Source organism: Toxorhynchites rutilus, chromosome 1 (assembly GCF_029784135.1).
Source record: "Toxorhynchites rutilus septentrionalis strain SRP chromosome 1, ASM2978413v1, whole genome shotgun sequence".
Classification (NCBI taxonomy): Eukaryota; Metazoa; Arthropoda; class Insecta; order Diptera; family Culicidae; genus Toxorhynchites; species Toxorhynchites rutilus.
Window position 1 is genome coordinate 12,543,762 of NC_073744.1, and position 13,858 is coordinate 12,557,619.

At 40.3% G+C, this 13,858-nt stretch overlaps 2 protein-coding genes across 2 annotated transcripts; one reads left to right on the top strand and one right to left on the bottom strand.

Moving 5' to 3' along the window:
* Positions 1-1,567: 1,567 nt before the first annotated feature.
* Positions 1,568-5,325, top strand: LOC129764805 (uncharacterized protein K02A2.6-like). Its single transcript, XM_055764305.1, has one exon. The coding sequence runs from the start codon at positions 1,568-1,570 to the stop codon at positions 5,144-5,146; it is 3,579 nt and encodes a 1,192-aa protein (XP_055620280.1). The 3' UTR covers positions 5,147-5,325.
* A 1,455-nt stretch (positions 5,326-6,780) lies between these two features.
* LOC129761764 (valacyclovir hydrolase) lies at positions 6,781-8,100 on the bottom strand. The gene is made up of 3 exons (XM_055759513.1): positions 7,369-8,100; positions 7,049-7,304; positions 6,781-6,986 (listed from the first exon to the last, which is right to left on the bottom strand). The coding sequence occupies exons 1-3, from the start codon at positions 7,883-7,885 to the stop codon at positions 6,896-6,898; spliced, it is 864 nt and encodes a 287-aa protein (XP_055615488.1). The 5' UTR covers positions 7,886-8,100; the 3' UTR covers positions 6,781-6,895.
* Between the last annotated feature and the right edge of the window lie 5,758 nt (positions 8,101-13,858).

The window sequence follows — 13,858 nt, forward strand, 5'->3', positions numbered from 1 at the left end:
GTTTACCTATACTACTACAATGGCTAGCTTCCACCTTCACCTTAAGGCATATGATGCAGAAAACAGATTTAAGGTGAAGGTGGAAGCTAGCCATTGTAGTAGTATAGGTAAACCCTCGTGTAAAAATGGGGTAATAGTGTTTGTGAGAGAAGAGCAAAGCACACGTAAATAGATCAATTCACTTATCAGACTGTGTGGCGCTTCATTGACACGAGTCTTTGAATACATTTGAAAAAAAAACAAATAACAATTCAATACTAAAGTAAAATGTATGAACGATATGTTCCGATGAACAATTGCAAATATAAATATATATAGAAGGTGCATTTGCATATGATTCTGATTATACGCGAGCGTAACATGAGTAAATTTATAACACATGCGAATTGGGGCTCTTTTGGTATTAACAAGTTCTTCCGCATAGTAACTCGATGTTGATAATGCCTTAATATTTTCCTTCGTTGATCGTATTGTTTTCACATATTCACGTTGGAAAGCCTTAACCCTTCTCTTCGTTGGCCGAGGCATTTAGATTGAATTTAATACTTTTCCGTTTACTGTTTTTGAAAGCATAGGCAGCCGTGGCAGTGTTCCGAGCTCTGCAATACAATTTTCTTACCCAATGTTAAAGTTGCTAAAACTTACATTATAGACCCATTAAACGTAAAAATAATAATTGTATTGATATCAACACAATTTTATTCTATTGATTTTCATGACATGGGACGCTATGACTCCGGAATAACATTTTATTGAGTGGTTTTTATAGCTGTTTCGATGATGTTGTTTGGCATCAGTGTCGAAAAAATATCGATGCTTCCACCAATACAAACAAAACCACTGCAGAAGATTGAAAAACGAAAATTTAACTTTCAGAGCACTTGCTCGAGTTTTCCGACGTTCTTCACTATACGGTGCGAAAGCAGATGAAAATTTAATATCTTGTGAGTAATCGATTAGAGTTTGGTTGATATTACTTGATGGGAAGTGTGCGAAAACGATCATTTTCTTCACACTGTTTCGCAAAATTATTGATTTTCGGGCGAGAGGTGAAGGAGGGAGATGAAAGAAATGAGCGCCATTGTGGCAGCCATTTGTGACTAGCTTCCACCTTCACCTTAAACTTAATGCACAGGTATTATTTGGTTGATGTTTTTAATAAATTAGTTCAATATGCTTTTAAGCTTTCTATTTTGGTACCTATTTGATTGAAAACATAAAACAAATCATCGAAGAAAATGCTTTTCAAATGAAGCGAATAAGAATCAACTTCGGACACTGAATCTAATTTCGGACAGGTTAAGTTCAAATTTCGGACACTTTATTTTGTAATTTTTTGGACGAAAATTACATTACACTTGATTATTGCTACCTTGGCTACCATGACTGTTGATAGATCACAGTAGCCATGCCAGAAGCAGGAGTGACATGCTTTTAGATTTGTGCTTATTCTAGTTTTACTTTCCAACTAATAAAGACATGAAATCCTCAAGCTCTCATAATTTATTTGACTACTGAGAAGGTAACATTTTTGGCGACGAAGTTGAAGCCTGAAGATTCTTCCGAGATGACCACCGAATATGGAACTCAAGCCGGATCCGAAGCTGGAACAAGTGGAGGAGAAATTCCGTTGTCCGTTGTGTTGCAGCAAATGGCCGAGCAAAACAGCCGTTTAATGAAGTTACTAGAACAGTTCACCGGTAACCAAGCAACGTCAACACAGCAAAATGCTCCAGAGAAAATTCTCGAATCCCTTGCGACCAACCTTAAGGAGTTTCACTTCGATCCGGAAAACGGGTTGACTTTCGATCGCTGGTTTTCTAAGTACGAGGATCTATTCAGGCAGGATGGCAGAAGCTTGGACGATGCCGCGAAGGTTAGACTTTTGCTGCGGAGTCTCAGTGTTCCGGTGCACGAGAAATTCCTCAACTACCTACTGCCGTCCCACCCACGCGATTTCACCTTCGACGAAGTTGTAGACGAGATGAAGCAGATTTTTGGTCAGCATAAATCTCTGTTCAGCAAGCGCTACGACTGCCTCAATATTGAGAAGAACGAAGCCGACGATTTCGTAACGTATGCTGGAATCGTCAACCGTCAATGTGAGGATTTTGAACTTCAGAAGCTCACCGTGGATCAGTTCAAGAGCCTGGTGTTCATCTGCGGTTTCAAGTCATCGAAGGACACCGACGTCAGAACCCGACTTCTGTCGAAGCTCGAGTCCGATCAAGCTGAAACCATCAACCTGGCAGGACTGGTCACCGAGTGCCAACGACTGTCGAATCTTAAACACGACACGGCGTTGGTCGAGAAGAAACCGACATCTTCAGCGGTCCAGGCAGTTCGGCAGTCACTGAAGCAGCCGAACAACCAGATGAAGTCATCAGCAGACATCAAGACACCTTCATCACCATGTTGGCAATGCGGCGCAATGCATTTTGTGAAGGACTGCAAATTTTCGAAGCACACCTGCAAACAGTGCGGGAAAGTGGGCCACAAAGACGGCTACTGTGGTTGTTTTTCCAAGTCATCTACTACGGAGTCGAAAGCTGGTTCCAAGAAGAAGAAGCCTTTCAACACGAAGGTTATTCAAATCGTGAAGCAGGTCCGTAGCCGTAGAAGGTTCATCACCGTCAATTTCAACGGAAAATCGGCCGAGCTCCAATTGGACTGTGGTTCCGACATCACCGTTATCAGCACACACACGTGGAAAATGATTGGCTCACCGTCATCAACGGTGACTAGCGTAGAAGCATCAACGGCATCAAGGGAACCACTCGAATTGGTTGGCGAATTCACCTGCCCGGTTACTATCGGGAAAACTACGAAGGCATCGGTCTGCTACATCACATCAGTTGAAGATCTGAACGTCATCGGACTGGACTGGTTGGACGCGTTTGACTTATGGTCGAAGCCGCTTGCTGCCAACTGCAAACAGGTGAATCTTTCCAATTTTTCGCCTTCCTCTGATCAGCACTTCCTTAAGCAATATCCTGAAGTTTTTCAAGATGGTTTGGGCCACTGCATGAAGACGAAAATTTCACTGTCTCTGAAGCCGGATGCCCAACCCGTTTTCCGACCAAAGCGACCGGTGCCTTTTCATGCCATCCAAAAGGTAGAAGAGGAGCTGGATCGACTCGAGCGGTTGGACATCATCTCGCCGGTCGATTTTTCGGACTGGGCAGCACCCATCGTCGTTGTCAAGAAACCGGGGGGAAAAGTGCGTGTATGTGCCGATTACTCGACTGGGCTCAACGCAGCACTGGAGACCAACAACCACCCTCTTCCTACCCCGGAGGAGATCTTCAGCAAGCTATCCGGCAGTCAAGTCTTCAGCATCATCGACCTGTCGGATGCCTACCTTCAGGTGGAGGTCGATGACGAATCCAAGAAGCTGTTGACGATTAACATCCACCGTGGGTTATTCCGTTTCAACCGATTGGCTCCAGGGGTCAAGTCAGCACCCGGTGCATTCCAGCAGCTAATGGCGAAAATGGTTTCGAGTCTACGTGGTGTGGAAGTTTTCCTCGACGATATTCTGGTGCACAGCAAGACTCTCGTGGATCATAACCGAATCATCCACATGCTTTTCAACCGTCTGCGTGACTATGGATTCCGTCTACGTGTGGAGAAGTGCCGATTCCACCAGGATCAAATCAAGTACCTTGGACATATCGTTTCTGCTAAAGGTATCCAACCCGATCCAGCCAAGATTGCAGCCATTTCGGAAATGCCCGCACCAACCGACGTTCCCACCTTGCGATCGTTCTTGAGTGCAGTCAACTTTTACGGCAAATTTGTCCGCGAGATGCACAAACTACGCCATCCGTTAGACAACCTTCTGAAAAAGGACACGAAGTTCCATTGGAGTAAGGAGTGTCAGTACGCTTTCCAAAACATCAAAAAAGTGCTACAATCTGGTCTGTTGCTCACCCACTACAATCCAGAGCAAGAGATTATCGTGGCAGGAGATGCGTCAAAAACTGGCATTGGTGCAGTTATTCTTCATCGTTTTCCGAACGGCATCATCAAGGCTGTGTCACATGCATCGAGATCGCTGACTGTAGCAGAGCAGAACTATAGCCAAATCGAAAAAGAAGCGTTGGCATTGGTTTTTGCTTGCACGAAGTTCCATCGTTTGCTGTGGGGTCGCCGGTTCACGCTTCAAACGGACCATCAACCATTGCTGAGAATTTTCGGATCCAAAAAGGGCATTCCTGTACATATCGCAAATCGGCTCCAACGATGGGCCCTGACACTTTTGGGATACGATTTCAACATCGAATACGTATCAACTCAAGATTTCGGTTACGCTGACGTACTTTCCCGGCTTATCAGCAACCATCCGAAACCCGACGAAGAAGCAGTCATCGCTATGGTTCGAGTCGAAGATGACGTTAGTTCCTGTTTCCATGACTCTATTCAAGATCTTCCAGTCACCCACAAGAGCCTGAAGATCGCCACTAAGAAGAATGCCGTGCTCCAGAAGGTAATTTCCTACACACAAGGTTCCTGGCCATCACGGTGCGAAGGTATCGAAGATGTAGAAGTTCGATCTTTCTTCAGCCGTCGAGATTCCTACTCCGTAATTGACGACTGTATCATGATGGCGGATCGAATTGTAGTTCCCAAAAGCCTGCAGAAAAGGATCCTCAAGCAAGTTCACCAAGGACATCCTGGCATCGAACGGGCAAACGCTATCGCTCGTGGAATCATTTTCTGGCCGACAATAGATGAAGACATCACCAACTACGTTCGTAGATGCCCAAGCTGTGCGAATGCTGCAAAATCTCCACCACATGCTCAACCACAACCGTGGCCTCGAGCTGAAGGACCCTGGCAACGACTCCACATCGATTTCGCTGGACCTGTGGATGGAGAATACTATTTAGTTGTGGTGGATTCTTTCTCAAAGTGGCCGGAAATACTGCAAACTCGTTACCCGACTACTTCCACAACGACCACATTTCTTCGAGAATGCTTCGCAAGATTTGGAATTCCTACAGTCATTGTGTCGGACAATGGAAGCCAGTTCACCAGTGCTGAATTCCGTGATTTCTGCGAAGAATTTGGGATCGTCCATTTCCGTACAGCTCCGTATCATCCACAATCAAACGGGCAAGCGGAGAGGTTTGTGGACACCTAGAAGAGATCGCTGAAGAAAATTGTCGACAGAGGAGAGAGGTCAACCCTTACTGCGCTTCAAACGTTCCTGTACGTCTACAGATCCACTCCATCAGCGGTTCTGAGTGGACAATCTCCAGCCGAGGTAATGCTTGGACGCAAGATGAGGACAACTTTGGACCTGTTACGACCGTCACCCAAACCAGAATATCACCCGCAACATCAACCAGTCAAGCGAAGTTTCCTAGCTGGTGCTCGAGTTTATGCCAAAGTCTACTCTGCAAACGATAAGTGGAAGTGGATGCCCGGTGTTGTGCTCGAAGCTATTGGCAACGTCAACTACAACATATTATTGGACGGCCAAGTTGGTCGACGCAAAGTGCTACGTTCGCACATTGATCAACTCCGAACGGGAATGGAAGAAGTTGCTCCTGCACCAGCACCATTATCCATCTTGATTGACGACTTTGGACTTACTCCAGCTGAACCAACACCTCAGCTGGACAGAACCCAATCTTCGATCCAGAACGATCAACCAACACCTAATGAAGTCCTGAACTTGGATCAACCAACATCTGATGAGGAGCACGTTGAGTCAGCCGAGGTTCTTGATCTTCAAGATACGTTGTCGAGTGAAGGAGATGAAACTCTACTGTCAATGGATGTTCCCCAGCCGATTCTGACATCGACACCTTTGCAACGTCCCGTGCGATCAACCCGGCCACCAATCAAGTTTCAAGATTATCACTGCTACCAAATTAGAGGGGGAGATGCTACCTTGGCTACCATGACTGTTGATAGATCACAGTAGCCATGCCAGAAGCAGGAGTGACATGCTTTTAGATTTGTGCTTATTCTAGTTTTACCTTCCAACTAATAAAGACATGGAGTCCTCAAGCTCTCATAATTTATTTGACTACTGAGAAGGTAACAATTATATGCTATAGTCAACTGCGAAACACTTACCAAGCAATCACAGTAAACTGTTAACGATGATGAGAACTGATGAAACACGGAAGAAATTTAAATATTTATGAACGGGTAAATTCTACGTGCTCACGCTAAGCAAACGTCAAACACAAACGATAATGAGTAGTGTTGTTATATTTTTGCCGATTATGTTATAATTCAAATGTAGTTCTCATATGAAATGATAGTGAAACCAATGGATTACTCTAAAGAATCAATTCTGATATTAATTTTATAGTTATATCATCAGTGTCTCATCAGTATATAAAACATGACATTATAAACAACATGACATTATAAAAAATCCAAGTTGAGCCGTAATTTTTTAGATAAAGCGGTGGTCCAAATCACCCCATATGACCTATTCACCCCGTGTTACCCTACTTGTAGGCAATTTATCGACTGGTTGCTTATGCTACCAGACACAGAGCATGATTTTCTTCGAGTGAAGACTGCGGCTTCAAAGGCAGTTAATGGTTCATTTCACCCACTCCAAGATTTTTTTTTAGCTCGACATTGTAATTGATCCATTATTTATCGCCTCTCATGATCTTCCTTGTTTGCATTTGAGAGGCAGTAGTGAGAGTGACCAACGAGCGAGTAATTAGTGAGAGCCAGATTCAGTAAACTTTGCAATTCATTCACCTCTATTACATGTTTTCTTTGCGTTTATAAGTCGAGTCGTAGTAAGAGATGCGATAAATTGAATGTATATTTTTGAATAATATAAAACAATTGAACTTAAGAAATAATTAAAACTGTACTTTTTCAAAGTACATCTGTACATCTAAAGAATGGCAGACTATTTCCGGATAAAGTCACTCACGAGCTTGTTGAATTCCTCGGCATATTTTAGATGAATATTATGTTTACCATCCACAAAAACATGTAGGCTAAAAGCGCAAAAATTGGAATGCATCGTTTGCAATGAGAAAATGCTGCATTTCACACTTACTCAGTGTCAGGAATAGTGTTTATGAAATGAGGCACATGTTGGGGAACAATCATGGGATCCAACGCACCATGAAGGATGAATGTCGGCGCTTTAATATTCTCCAGCGACCCTTTGCAAATGTCCCCATCGCGTTCTTTATAAAATCTAAGCATTCCATCCACCCAAGCGGACCAAATTCTTGGAAACCCATCTTTGCCATAAACCTGCTCCATCGGTTCACGCATTCGTACGGACCATTTGTTAACATCGCGAATACCTGTTGAGCCAAAAACATTTTTTCTATTTACTATATTTATTGCAACAAATATTTGCATACTCACTTTCATAAATCTCTGATTCTTTTTTAGTGATGTATGCGTTCGCACCCCAAATAATCAACTTTTCCACCAGCGGAGGCTTTCTTCCAGCCAGAATCAGACCAGTTATTCCCCCATCGCTCCAACCAATGATTGAAAATTTTTTGAATCCGATTTTTTCCATCAAACAGGCAGCAGCTTCAGCATCCTTTTCGAAAAAGTCCAAACCAAACTCCTTCTCAGGTGGCCGTGACTTGCCATAACCAGGTGGATCCCAGGCAATGACCCTATGGTTCGGTAGAAACTTTGGCAACTGTTCAATCTGCGGCTTAAAGTCCGTCCAAGCTGTTCCGAGAGCTCCCGGTAGTAGTATTACGCCCTTCTCGCCCGAGCCAGCTTCGACATAATTAATTTTATGCCCACCAACCTCCAGCTGTTTCTCCATAGCGGGGATTGAACTGCAGTACCGAATCGATTTTTTGCCGTATCGAGCATGGAACCTGAATACTTCAGCCAAAAGTAAACGCATTTCGACTTGCATTTATTGGCGGCTACTGCTTGTTGAATGTTTCGCTTTAGTACATTATTGGTGCTGTCAAATACTCAATGCATTACTAGCTATAAAACAACATTTAGAAGGTCAAACATTGAAAATCATTTGAAGGGAAGCAATAACAAATTGCAATATTTTAGCATTTTCGATTAAATACACCGAAGAGGTAAAATAGGGCATCATTTCGCTTAATTTAGAACGCAATTCGTCCGCCATTATGATCCGTAGGCGGGCGAAAAGCTTTGAACCTGCAGGGCTGTACATGAAACATGACGATGGACTTTTGAAATATTTCCCATTTCACGCGTCCGTTGCTTTTGATGATGGGGAATTGTTATATAGTATTAAATTTTGTAGTTTGCATGAATAATCTTATTTCAAATTGAGGAATTAAATGTAAATATTCTCAAAATGTTCCAACGTGTCATGGAAAATTTCAAATTCATAGAAATATTCAAATAATACAGGCACACTGAGTCGCGCGAACATGCTAGGGGCTGTCCACATACCACGTTGACAGAAAAATCGTGTTTTTGAACCCCTTCTCCCCCTCCGTGGACAAACGTGGACATTTACTATACCCCTCCCCCTGTTGTCCACGTGGACATTACACCAATTATTTCTAAAAAAAATCCAAATAAAATTGAACCTCTCTTAAATTTCATTTTGGGATTGATTCTATTTTGTGTTCTATAGTTTTATGGATAACAATGTTAGCTTAAATAATAATAGCGGTTTATTTTAAATTCGTTTATTCTCTATCCAGCATTCTCCGGGAAGTTATTTGTATCGCTCTTTAGTTTCTTCTAAATTCCATTTATGCTGTCAGGTTGTTTTTACCGCTGAAATCCATATAAAAAAATCACTTGAGAATCTATTCTCGGAAATTCTTTTTTTCTTATTCTTATTATCATTCTTTATAATCATATACAATTATTTGCCAATTTTATTTATTTGGTTGAGCTGTAACAGTTCGGCTGAAAAATTCATAAGGTTGACGGTCCATCTAGAACCTCTTGCAAAAATATACTTGACAATCACAAAGCACTATCATGGATACGTGTCAAAATTTGACAGCAATCGGTCGATTGGTTCGTGAGTTACAGCATTGAGAGTGAAGCAACTTTTATTATTGTGAAAAAATTGAAAAATCACAAACGAATGAAAACTATGGCAACATTGCATGAATTGGGCTTCGAATTGCTTCCGCATCCACCGTATTCTCCAGATCTGGCCCCCAGCGACTATTTTCTGTTCGCAGAACTGAAGAGAATGTACGCTGGCAAGAAATTTAAGACCGATGATGAAGTGATTACCGAAACCGAGGCCTATTTTGAGGAAAAACCGAAAGATTACTATAAAAATGGTATCGAAAAGTTGCAAATCGTTTTACTGTGTTACTTTTCAGCCGAATTGTTATATGTTTTCAAAAAATCAGACAATGAAATCTAGGGCTTCATTACGAAATCGTTATTGGAATCGCAAGACAAAGCAGCAGTGATAAAAAATCGATATCGGTATCATCATGATGTTCAAGTTATAAGAATGTCGTGTTAAATTATGTAGTGTTAGTTTGTTTAACACACAAATGGCGGCTCAAATGAACAATAAACCTGTATCGTGATCGCTGGCTTCATCTACCAATGATTTTTCTGTTCAACCTCGTAAGACTTGGAAAATATTAGGTTGTTCCCGAATTCGTGCCGACTTTAAGGGAAAAAAATCCAAAGTATCATTCTTACAAACACACAATTATTCGAATGTATTGGGTCATTTAAAAAGTATTCGCGTTTTTCTGTTTAATTTCTGAATGTTTTTTTGATGTAGGACTACGTCTAAAAATTTCGGACGCTTATATCTCGATCATTTCTTAATAGATCGCAATTATGTTTGCAAGGTCTGGGATAAACCATGGATGCATCAAAAATTCCCAACTAATCGCCCTAATTTTTTGGAGCGTCATCAAAAATTTATGTGACACTTTTCTGTTGATCGATTCTGGTGGTTTCTTCCATAATCGCCTCGTGAAATCTATCCAGTTGTGAACCGTACAACACGGAATTAACCTTTTGGCCATGTAACTCCTCATAATCGGAGATTCGCTTCCAGTTCCACCATACACACCGCGTCCCTTTTTGTGTAATCCTGGCTTTGATGTTATTTGCAGTGGTTTGTCTTGCTAATCCCATGATCTTTGCAAACAATATCGTATTTTACCCATTTCTATACACCGTGATCGATTTTCTGATGAAAATTCAGTCCAAAATTTACAAAATGTAGTAAAAATTTACTATAATTCATGTGACATCGAGTTTCTTTACGAGGTTTTTTTTTGATATTGATTGGTTAATTCTTATGCCTAGTTTACACAGTGTAAGGTATTGCTGAATCGATCCTTCCGCAATTTCAAAACCCAACCTCCCAACACTTGTTTGGTTTCTCGTAAAAAAACTGGACAAGGTTCTTTTCCATGCTACCCAATGGGCCGAAATTATTGCGCTCAAGAAAAGTGGCCTGAAAAATTGGTAACCGGAAAGTGCAATATCTGGTGATGATGGCGGGTGAAATAGCACTTCTCAGGCAAACCTAACATTTTCGGCCAGGTTGTCAAAGAGAAGGAAGATTGACATTGTCCTGATGGAATATGACGTCTATTTTATTGGCTAATTATGTTAGTTTATTCTGGACTTTAGTTTCGTTTAGTTATAAGCAGTTCTTGTTAGAATCTATCGAAGCTCTGTAGAAGCACATTAAACGGAATTCCTTTCCAATCTCACCAGACACAAGACGCAAAAGTATGGAACCGATATATTGTAGATTTATAGAAATCGCATCAACCGTTTACACTAGCGTGAACTTCTATAATGAATATATTCATATTTTCGGTGAATTTATTCACCTGAAGTAGAACTGCATCCAACTTTAGTGATTTCTCTCCAGTGAGAAATTCACAAGCGTTTACATATGGTGAATTTATTCAAGTTATATATACCTCGAATAAGTGTATCATATTTATTCTCATCTGTTTACACCTTTTTTCACGTGAATAAATCCATCTATAACTATAGATCTCCCTAATGTAAATCCGCCATAACATACTTTGGTGGTATCTTCGTCCTGGCGGAATGTATGATCCTCTTCTGCCAATGTAAATAAATCCATCACTCTCAGTTCATGTGCGTTACTCTCAAAATACACATTTCAGCGAAACAGTTCAACAATATGATAAAATATGGTCTCTTATTGATAAATACGGAGTACTCGCAAGGGGCGACAAGATTGAAATTTGATAAAAATGCAGAGCAGATTTTATTCTTTATTGATTATGGATATTAATGTATTTTCAAAAATATTCATATTATGTATCCACGTGACATTATCTGAACCCCCTCCTCCCTCTCCGTGGACAATCGTGGACATTTTCGTACCCCCTACCCCCCCTAAAGTTGTCCACGTGGTATGTGGACAGCCCCCTATGACTGCATTGAGCTTCGTATTCCAAATTTGAGATGCGACAATGATAATAGATTCTCGGGTGGAATGGACAGCAGAATGGTCCGCAGAATGGTCCGATTTGAGCCGTCTTTATTTTGTTGTATTCGTCTCTGCCTGTAAATAAATATAGCGGAGAGAAAAATCGGAAAGTTTTCGGAAAACTCTGAAGGAAGGACGTAAAATTCGGAAAATTTATTTCCCATATGTTCTAAAAATTTCTTCATGATAAGCGTTGTTAGACCATTCGACGTTTGCGCTAACAAAATTGAATTTCAGGCGAAATGAAGCATTCCTATATCTAAAAAAAACTGGAAGGCCAAATGTGTTTGTAAGCGCAAAACCCGAGGAAGGAATGGTTCGATTTGAGCCGTCTTTGTCTTGTTGTATTCGTCTTTCCGCGCAGATGTTATGGTTAAAATTTTTGAAAATCTTTGAAAGAATGTTCGAAAAAAATTAATTCTCATGCGTTCTACAATGACATCGTTGTTAGCCCGATCGCGATGTGCGATTTCGCGTTTGCGGAATCAAGCTTCGTGTTCCGTTGGTGTGGAGCGAAAATAGCAATAGCTTCTCAGCTGGAATAACGCACTCAGAAAACAAAAATTACGAATGAAAATTTACTTTTCCGTATCAACCAGGTATTGCATGTAACGGAGAAACATGTCATTTGCAAGTGAATCAAGAATGTTGAGCGAAAACTGTGTCTGAAAAAAATTTTATATTATGATGACGAGTATTGGTAGAAGTAATAGGAAAATTATAAAAAAAGAAAATTGTAATGGGCTCATTAGAAGACTAATAAATGACGAGTTTGCCATTAAACCCACTAACGTTCGCTTAGTAAGAAAACGTGAATGCTCGAAGTTCGATTCATATCAAAAATATATCTTAGGCGGGACAAAGTTCGCCGGGTCAGCTAGTATGTAAATAAAAAAAATGTCGAGGGTTTGTATCTGAGACACGACCGCTTAGGACGTAGGACTACGTAATCTTTTTTTTTTAATTTATTGGTTTATCATTTCAGATATAAATAACTCTTTAGTAAAAAGTTCCGGGGACCCTGAAAAGGTTTAATGGCACTCGAATGGACAGAACAAATGTATTGGGAAATGGGAATACTTCCAATTTTTATCAATTTAAACCATATACAGACTATGGGATTGTAATGTATCACATATCAAACAAATCTTAGAAAATTTCCGATTCGACTGGTTATAGGGTTCTATATCATAACAAAGTGTACCTTGTATATCAACAACCTTGACCTTCGAAATGAATATACCTGATTAGGAAAAGCACGTTGATGGGGACACATACGGAAAGGTGAGTATTAAAGAAGGACCAAACATACGGATTCGAGGAGCACACGGACAGAAGTCACACCCGAGCGGACGGATGTTATCTAAACAAGAAAACTAGGTATTTACACTGGAATGCAAATCGTTAAAATCCGTTCGCAGCAAAAACAGTTATTAACATTAACTTTATTTAAAAAAAAGACCTGTTTTCTCATTTGGCACTCTTGATGTAAGACGTAGTCCTACGTCAGTGTTTTGCAAGTGGTGAAAAAATCCTAAATGAAAATTTTGTCTGAAAATGATTTTGTATTATAATGATAAGTTTTAGTGGGGATGACGAAACATTTAGAGAAAATTGGTTGAGTAAGCAAAAAATTTTCGGTCGATTTCAATATCAAACATAATTCGAGTTATGCACACTGATAGACATTAATAGTAGTTTCACTGACTTTCTCTGGTAAAATTTTGTTTAAAACACACATAAAATATAACAAAGCCAGAGTCACAAGAGCGTTTGTTTCTTTGATTTGATGTTTCTTTGAAAAAAGTTCCAAGAAAAACAGTCTCTGCTGGCAATCTCAAAGATCAAATTTCATATAAGCCTGATCTGAGAATCATCATCGTCTTCTGGTTCGAGTCTGAAATAATCTCTATGAATAATGTGAGATTGCATTGAATTATGAATTATGAATTAAAAACATATTTATTAATGGTAATTTGGTATTATATGCCGTCTGCAAAATAATTAATTTAAAAAACCGAAAGCTTACGAAAATGTCCACATTTGTCCACGGTGAGGGGGAGGGGATTTAGATAATGTCCATGTGGACACGTTAAATAAATATTTTAAGAAATCACTTATTGATTCGACAATACGTGAATTCTATTCTGCATCTCCAAGAGAAGCCATATTTATCAATAAAAGGGTTGAGCTGTCTGATAGTGGAACATCCATATTTTTTTCGTCGAACTTCTTTCCTAAATGTGTGTTCTGAGAGTATGGTACATGAACTGATAGCGATCGATTTATTTTCATTTGTTTTAGAGAATCACGAATGAAGATGAGACACGAAGACGCTACCAAAGTAAAAATTCCTTAGTTTTTTAAAACTCCCAAGTTTTTCGAAAATGGAACACAAACAACAAATTCTATCATGGGTGCACAGAC

What these genes read in the sequence shown, in the direction of transcription:
- LOC129764805 (XM_055764305.1), top strand. Translation starts at nt 1,568, where the DNA reads ATGACCACCGAATATGGAACTCAAGCCGGATCCGAAGCTGGAACAAGT.
- LOC129761764 (XM_055759513.1), bottom strand. Translation starts at nt 7,885, where the DNA reads ATGCAAGTCGAAATGCGTTTACTTTTGGCTGAAGTATTCAGGTTCCAT. An exon ending in AGAATCAGAGATTTATGAAA is followed by an intron (nt 7,305 to 7,368) that starts GTGAGTATGCAA and finishes TTGGCTCAACAG; the next exon opens with GTATTCGCGATGTTAACAAA. An exon ending in AACACTATTCCTGACACTGA is followed by an intron (nt 6,987 to 7,048) that starts GTAAGTGTGAAA and finishes TTGCGCTTTTAG; the next exon opens with CCTACATGTTTTTGTGGATG.